The sequence below is a fragment of the Neodiprion fabricii genome, chromosome 4, assembly GCF_021155785.1.
Source record: "Neodiprion fabricii isolate iyNeoFabr1 chromosome 4, iyNeoFabr1.1, whole genome shotgun sequence".
Classification (NCBI taxonomy): Eukaryota; Metazoa; Arthropoda; class Insecta; order Hymenoptera; family Diprionidae; genus Neodiprion; species Neodiprion fabricii.
Window position 1 is genome coordinate 33,815,193 of NC_060242.1, and position 8,319 is coordinate 33,823,511.

The 8,319-nt window shown below is 37.8% G+C and overlaps 1 protein-coding gene across 5 annotated transcripts; it reads right to left on the reverse strand.

Moving 5' to 3' along the window:
* Window positions 1-347: 347 nt before the first annotated feature.
* On the reverse strand, window positions 348-8,254 carry LOC124181409 (fatty acyl-CoA reductase wat-like). 5 transcript variants are annotated; one of them, XR_006870454.1, is made up of 10 exons: window positions 6,799-8,254; window positions 5,646-5,823; window positions 4,093-4,186; window positions 3,745-3,990; window positions 3,315-3,460; window positions 2,836-3,138; window positions 2,486-2,767; window positions 1,998-2,255; window positions 1,642-1,843; window positions 348-641 (listed from the first exon to the last, which is right to left on the reverse strand). XR_006870454.1 is itself a non-coding variant. In XM_046567971.1 (9 exons), the coding sequence occupies exons 2-9, from the start codon at window positions 5,798-5,800 to the stop codon at window positions 1,750-1,752; spliced, it is 1,578 nt and encodes a 525-aa protein (XP_046423927.1). In that variant the 5' UTR covers window positions 5,801-5,823; window positions 6,799-8,254; the 3' UTR covers window positions 1,074-1,749. The 5 variants fall into 5 exon arrangements, 4 of the variants coding, with proteins under 4 accessions (XP_046423927.1, XP_046423928.1, XP_046423929.1 ...); XM_046567971.1 differs by lacking the exon at window positions 348-641 and having other exon boundaries at window positions 1,074-1,843; XM_046567972.1 differs by lacking the exon at window positions 348-641 and having other exon boundaries at window positions 1,074-1,843; window positions 6,774-8,254.
* Window positions 8,255-8,319: the final 65 nt, after the last annotated feature.

Consider the following 8,319-nt stretch of genomic DNA (forward strand, 5'->3'; position numbering starts at 1 on the left):
CCCCCTGCCCCATAAGCAACAAAAATTTGCAAATTTCAAACATTAGGAGACTTTCTCATACCAACTTTTTTATAGTGAATTTGTGTATCTTTAGTCCTTTTATAATTGAGTTAAGAATTATCAGTTTCATTGCAATAATATCGTTCACATAACACATAACATAACATTTTTAATCGGAGAACATTATTTATTTTTATACGTTTATAATATGTATACTAGTATCTGCGAATAGGCAATTTTCATGAGAGACAATTGAAAATGTATATAAATGAAAATATATTCATATGCAAGATATATGTATATGTATAAATGAATATATATTCATTTACAAAAATTCTTTTCACCACCCCGTCTGAACCTCCTGGATCCGCCCCTTTTGAAACCCAGATTTAAAGAGATTATCGTGCAATATGTATCAATAAGACGTTATTATTGGTTCGGACACTAGGACCAAGTATGTTATGATTCATTTTAGGGCAGAGAGATCGAATCGGAAAGTCAGACAAACCTTTACAAATCGTCACGCCTGATTCACACGTAAGCTTCTTGGACAAACAACGTTATTGGAGGTGCATCCGTACGTCAAGATGTAAATTTCTTATGATAATCAACTCCAGTAATAAAAAAAAAAAACGTTTCACCTGAAAACACAAATTATATTGCACTCGGGTATTGTTTTCATTCAAGGTGATATTTTTTCGTTTCGAAATGCATGGCTGCACGTAAGCAACTTATGAATATCCGTTCCTTGAATGATTGAATCGTAAAATCAGCGAAATAGCGTGATGCTAAGACTGACGGCTCTATTTATGCATCAGGGGTATAATTATCACGCTTTCACATATCTATATAACGTCAGGTACAGGTTTCGTTATGTATCTAGACCGATCCCCCGAAGCAACCGCACGATATTAAACTTCAGGCGGACAATCACACTCTGGGTGCAGATTTTCTCAACATCTTTAGTTTTCTTTTTTTTTTTCTTACGTCATCGTAGTTCATTGTTAAGTTTATTTCATAAATGCACCGTTTAATTTTTATTTTATGTCAGTCTCGGTAAACTTAGATTTTTAAATTCATTTCAATTATCAGTAAAGAAATCTTTCCAACATTGTAATCGATTATTTGCGAAATATCAATTGCAGGCAAAGCGGCTTTCTTTGGTGCAGTTAAATAAATTTCAATCGCATCAACAGATCTATTCATGATCAGTTGTTAATTACCATGTATCGTATAGGTAATCAGACATCAATCGTGATTGCTTTTGTACATTGTAGAGTGTAGACACTGAGTTTCTATCCTTCCAGGATTTCATCCTTTTCACAAAATGTCAAAACAGCTTCGTCACGTTTCATCAATTTCATACAGCAGTGTGCGTATAATGCATTATCTCTGAAGAATCGTGGACCCCTTGGCACATTTAAGCAATCTCAAATGACTATTTCAATCACCTTAGGATAGCTTAGAAGGGATTCCGCAATGACACGGGATACGTTCGGAGCAACCCAAATTTAATCGTTCAATCAAGAGTAAGCATTATGAAAATTTCTCTAGTTACATTCTAGAAAAGTTCGTACGTGATATATGTATATGCATAGCTACAAGCATCAATGTTATAAATAATACGGAATCAACACTCACTGTCAGCCACGTAAAAGAGTCCGATTCTTTTGGAGCCTTTCAAACCAATTGTAAGATTATTTACGCACGTTGAAATTCGGCTGTAGATGAACTGCGATCACCAGAAAATTACCATAAGCCAACAACTCGTAGTAACGACCGTATCAGCCACAAAAAAATTCCGCAGATAGCTGTCAACAGGGTATAGTGAGCTATCTTGATCCTGGACAACGAAATAATAGATAATCAATAAAATCTTTGGCACAGCGATGAAGCATAACTAGAGACATAAAGTGTTGTTGTAAAACTGTCAAAAAATATCCGGAAATAGCGATTCAATATTCGAGTGATGGAATATCGTGAGAAATGGTTCGTACCTGGTGTATTTCGCTGCCGCTGCCGGTATAGTGTCCAAAGGATCCTTTGCAAGATATACACGGATACCACGAACATGACTGTAACTGTAATCTTCCCAGTTGAGGCCCTCCACGTTGAATTCGAATATACTCTGATCGGCGGAACTTAGTTTATCCCACAGTCGTAGGACACTGTTGTTATTGAACCGCCATTGTCGTAGCGTAAAATATTTGATCACAGTGCTGAACTTGTGAATCTTCTTGTACGCGTCCCATAATCTGTACCAAGTCAACGTAACAAATTGAACATCCATAGAATTTTGTAACCGATATTCGTGACAGCGCGTTCACACAGTGAGTACCAGTACACAAACTACGTCTGTTTGGTTTACATGTATCAATTGAACAAGAAAAATTGTCGATAGTCTTGAAAACGTCCTGTTACATGATCATTGTCTGTCATCGATACGTAAACGAGACACGATTGTCTTATACGGTAAATTTCTTACACGGGTTTTCTTCCGGTGAGCCTAGCCAAGCTGTCGACAATGATAGCAGGAAGAAGGTGACAAAAAACCATGTAAACTTTGTGCAGCCAATTATACTTATTAAGTTTCAAGAAGCGAATCCATACGGTCGCCAAGGATGGTGTTTCCATTCCCAATTCACTAGTATACTTCATAAATTGTCCCCAGGTGATGGGTTTCTGGCAGGATGAAACGGAGTTATAAATCGGCACGTCTTCTACCTCCGGAACCATGACGTTAACCGCATTCTCGACGTTGATACATCTGAAACGACGAGCCTTCTCAGCGAACGTTTTACTTACTCGAAGTAGACAGACGATGAGATGTCTTACCGAGTTTTGGCGACATCCCAGGCCGCAACAATGATCGTGTTGACGACGTAGTCTGCGGGAATCAAGTCGGCGACAAGTTCCGGGTCGCAGTGCAAAGTATGCAGCAGCCCGACGGCAACACCGAGTACAATTCCGGTAGCACCATAGACGTTGTTTATCCAACCAGGCACAGGTTCTTTCGCTGTGGCGATTACTATCGATGGTCTTACCACGCACACTGGTAGATTACGACAGTTACGGCGAATACTGTCCTCGGCAATTACCTTAGTGAAAGCGTAGGTATTCGGCCATTTGCTCAGGAGCCTGCAACGTTTATTAATCAGCAACAAGCCAAGGTTAAACTAGACTGGACTCGACGAATTTGGTGGTCAGTGGATACTGGCGCAACCACGGTATCGTTGTATATCAATGATAATTTCGTTACGCAAATTAGTTAAAGAACGACGGTGCATTTTATGTCGAGAAATCGCAACGCTTACTTGGGAACCAAGTGCTCCAGGGAAGCGTCATCTAGTATGTCCAACAAGTTGAATAGTTTGTCCCCATCTATTGGTGGTGGATAAAATTTTTCTTCGACCAGGTCTTGAACACAATTTGAGTAGGCAGTTGAGACGTGAACAAATGCCTGAAGCAAGTTAGCGGAAGATTAGAGCGTATGATGAAACGATGTTTTCTTTAATTATATTTACCGCGTGACTATCCGGAAAATACTAAACTCTTCTAACGAAACCTATCTATTATCAAGTTTATATCAAATTAAAACGGTTTCCTGAATATTCAACAATTGCATAAACCACTTGTTTTTCGACATTGGTTCAAGGTAAAGATTTGTAACTGTGCGTTGGAAGAGATCACAATTCAACACAGCCTATTTTAAGGACCACCTTAATATACGTATTGCACACTGACCTTAAGATTCCTCATTTCCCGTGCGAGCGATAAGAGCTCGTTGGTCCCCCTAACGTTGACGTTGACGGCGACTCGCAAACTTTCGTCGAATCGCACAGTGGCTGCAGCATGTATCACGATGTGGGTAGTTCGAAGCAACTCTCTGTGCTCTTCGGACAAACCCAAGCCAACTTGTGATATATCGCCATCGATCGGCACAACCTTTCGCGAATATCCAGGCTGCTCTTTTCTCAGCCGGTCGAACATCTGCAAATATCAAATCGTGTCGATTGTGCTCTCAGTCCTTTCGTTATTTATTTTTTTTTTTTTTCTCCGACATTTTATAGGAAAAATCTTGACGAAACTCACAGAGTCTTCGAAGAGCAGCTTGAGTCTCTCCTTAGGACTCCGGCCTTTTTTCGCTCGCAAGAGTATGAACAAACTTTTTACATCCGGACAGGAACTGAAAATTTTCTCTTAATAATTAACGACTATCTCAATCGGTTCATTTCGCAAAACAGTTCTGTTCCCTAGCCTAGTAGGTACAATGAAATAGTTGTTCCATATTCATCAGTAATACTAGGAAATTGCGCTTTCAGAATGAACGACGCGCAGATATGCTGTACGATTAAGATCTAAATTACGCTTTTTCATCTTGTCGTATCTGCAATTATTGACAAAGGTTCTAAAGTTCTAAAGTAAACGTGACGCACAAACTACAACGTAATTCAATTGATGTAAAGAAAGTGTTGATAAGTCCTAATACATATTAAGTATTCAGTTATTAGTCGATGCCAATATTCAAAACGGCTTTGCATCATGCTTTGAATTTTTATATAAGGATAATTCCAGCTGAACTTTACCTACAATCGACCTCATCTGTTCGGATTCAGTTATAATTATTTTTTTGGAATTCTATTAGCCTTCACGGAGGCTGAACTTTTTTCAGATTTGGTTAAATCAGAGGATTTGGAGTTACGATTATTTTTTTTTTAAACTGCCGTTTTTAACCAACGACATTTTTCAAGCGGACGTTGCGCAACGACTTGAGGTTTGATAGTGAAATGTAATAACAATAATATACTCAGTTCCATTCGAAGTTTGATAAAACAAATGATGAAAAAATTTACAACCTTCCCAAAAGTAATTTTTATCTTTACAACGTAGAAAAATTGATTTTTCGTCAAGCTTATCGTTTTGTTGACTTCAAACGATAATTTTGCACCGTTGTCTACGGCTGGATAAAACATTGTGCCGAAATTGATCACATCTGATTCATTACACTACGAGCAAGCGCGCTGTACCAAATTATTCAAAGCCCTCCACAGCCGTTAGGATGATTTTCCAGCCATGGGTGTCTCACTTCAAAATGCTTGTCTAGGCATCCTTTACACACCCTAGAAGTCCGTCCAGAATTAACACAAATACCCTGTATAGATTTATTTTATCTGGTAATATACAGATGGGAATAACTTTTATCCTTTATCCGAGACGGGTTATTGATTCTTCAAAAAAATTCGAGCCAAATCAATCACGACGTACTTGTCGAGAAATCAATTTTTTTATTTTAGAAGGAAAAAAATCACCTTGGGAGGAGGGGGGGGGGGGGGGGAAGGTTGTAGATTTTTGCACCATTATTATTTTCAGACTCCGAATCAAACTGAGTATTTTAATCCAATGAATATTTATCGTCAGACCCCTCGTTTTTGCGCTACATTCTCGTGAAAGATGTTATTTTTTAAAATCACTCGAAACGGATAGATTTTAAAAATCTGACAAAAATTCAAAGTCTTTTTGCGAGCTGATATAATTCTGAAAAAAAATTTAGAACTGCATCCGAACAGATGAAGTCGAGCGTAGGTCGAGTAAAGAGAGCAGACTATTTTCGTTAGGCAATGATAATTAGCGCAATAATTGCTCACCGTAATATTTTTTCTGCCAAAAGCCTTCCCAAAAAACCGGCACCCCCTGTGAGCAGGACATTACGGTTGGCGTAAAAACTTGCAACTTCTTGCGGACCTGAGATCTCCAGCGCAGGATCTGCCATCATGTCCTGAATATACGTAGCTTGTGACATTTTCAAGGATAATTTTCAACAAACTGAAACAAGAGACCCTCAACGTCGTCAATTGCAAAGTGTAAGCTGATAAAAATGAATTATAATACATTGACTGATAGCTATAGTTAAATAAATATATACTGCAGGTATCGGTGTGCGTGGCGATCTTCATCACCGCCACGAAAGCTAATAGAAGTCGATCCAGGAACTCCCTAAAGTAAGACCTATGAACTGTATGTAAGATCTAAATTTATCCACATGCATTAATGACATTTCCAAAATGTGGATCACTATAACTCAGAATTGTAATATAAGCTTTCATTTACGGAATTCCTTCACTCTTCTTGCAGGTTTTACAGATCCAAAATTGTTATTTGCCTATACATAATATGATTCCATAAGAGTTAATACACCCTATGTGGCAATAAATTATATACAATGTGAAATCAAAGCTGACTGACAATTTTTGATTCGAATTTAACGGTCAGCATCGCATAGGAATTTGAAATTCTCCGGCAATTATACCAGAAAAACAATTTCGTGCAAAACAGCAATGATAGGGAAGAAAAGTCTGTCTCACACTGACGAAGTTGCTATTTAAAAAACATCGATACTCAATATCGAATTCCAGACTTTTATCTAATTTTAAATGCCCGATGTTCTTAAAAAATCAAAAATGTTTCGTCTCCATAGTTTAAGATTCAGTGATTTTTAAAGCCGGACGACCAAATCTATGTAATACTTGTTTTCGTTCAGTTTTAGAGCGTTTTAAAAAATATAATGTAATATTAATGTGATTTTCTTGACCTCGATAATGATGAATAAGTATTTTCTTGGACAGATGGTTTATTCTTGTGACAGATTATTGAAAATTTCGTTCTGAGGAGGGCCCCCACTCGGGTCGAAACGTCAACAAATTGCCTTTGTCTATCGACCTGCATATCGAAGAAAATACTTATTCATAATGTAATATTACCTAATATTGGATTACCAATTGAAAGTGAGGAAATAATTACTTGCCTTCAAATACTATTTTATAGTCCCTTGGTACCACCGATTACCCTCAGGATCCCAAGAATTACTGCCACAGAGCGAACTTTGGCGGTGGTGCCACAAGTCAATGGCAGTTCATGTTCAAACCAAAAATGCTGTATCGTGATCCACCTGAAACTAGCACTAAACGCAGACAAGCTCTCTTTGACTTCTTGCAGTAATTTATTATTCTTTGGTGAAGAGGGGCTAGGGAGTAAGGAAGACTCGGACTTAATGCCTGGAAATAAATTACTCTGTTCAATGGCTATCGCCACTGGATTATTGAATAATTAATCGCATATGCCATAAATTATTTCAGCACTATGCACTTCGGGATGCAAAGGTCAAACCTCGCTTGTTCGAAGCATTTACGTTTCCAGGAGGTATAGCAAAGCCAATGAACAGTTTTAGATAATTATTGAAATGCTTGGGGTAATTTCACAGACCTCCAAAGAATTTGGAAAATCCATCTGTAGACATGATCCATAATTCGATTTGAATCCTTAAGCAATGTTGGCGACACTTTAAAAACCATATTCTAATGTAGTCGAGAGACGGTAGTCTTGTGGTTTGAATTGTATGGCAAAGGCCACGTGAGACCTAGAAAAACCTAATTTTTTCAGATTGTCAAAAGCTTGCGTATACTGCCATGAAAGTTGAGTAAAATTTGTTTTTTCGAACGTTGAGGCCAACACATTTTAAGCGCGTCGTTGTCAAATTGAAGGGAATTGAAATTTCCGTTGAAATGATTTAGTTGTTCTAAACCTAACTCATGCTGCCAATTTTTTGCTGCACTACTCGTGAAGTGTAATTACACGTGCGCTGCCCTCTGAAGTTAATTCAATCTATCATTAGCATATGTTCCGATTATGGTAGTTTTGAAAACAATACCTCGATGCACGCATAGCCGTTTTACAATTATTCATCAATATTCTATCAGTTGTCCTATAAACATACGATATCGTAGTAATATACCTGTGCGAAAATTCATGAAAGTATAATGACACGACGTGTAGCGAGATTAAGGAGTTAATTTTCCGATGGTGAAACGCAATTTCGTTGCACTTTGATCCACTATACGTTAGTCCGCTAATTTAGTTCATTGCACGTGGGGTAATGTTCATCAATGCCTTTCGCTTCCGGATACCATTTTTTGCTGCCTTTCCTTTACCTTTACATTCTCTCACGTGTAGAATCGAATTCACATTTTGTTTCAAATTGAAAAAAAGTTAGCCGGAATCGAAAGGCATTAATGAATATTACTGTACATACATATTATTGTATGAAGTTTCGTCGGAGATATTTCGTTCTATGTACCAATTTTCAAAATCCGACGGTAGTGTTTGGCGTCCATTCAGATCCTAGAATACCGAACCAACTAGTCTTGGGATGGCGGGATATGACACGCATCGATGAAAATGCGTGTCATCGATCCTTTGTCACTTAATGATGGAAACTTATATTGCAAATTTTTTTTACGTATTTTATTATTCATTGTTTTGAAC

Coding starts and splice junctions, on each gene's coding strand:
- LOC124181409 (XM_046567971.1), bottom strand. CDS start 5,800: ATGTCACAAGCTACGTATATTCAGGACATGATGGCAGATCCTGCGCTG. Junction 4,187..5,645: donor TTGGCAGAAAAAATATTACG/GTGAGCAATTAT, acceptor GAAAATTTTCAG/TTCCTGTCCGGATGTAAAAA. Junction 2,256..2,485: donor CTCACCGGAAGAAAACCCGT/GTAAGAAATTTA, acceptor GACTTGGTACAG/ATTATGGGACGCGTACAAGA.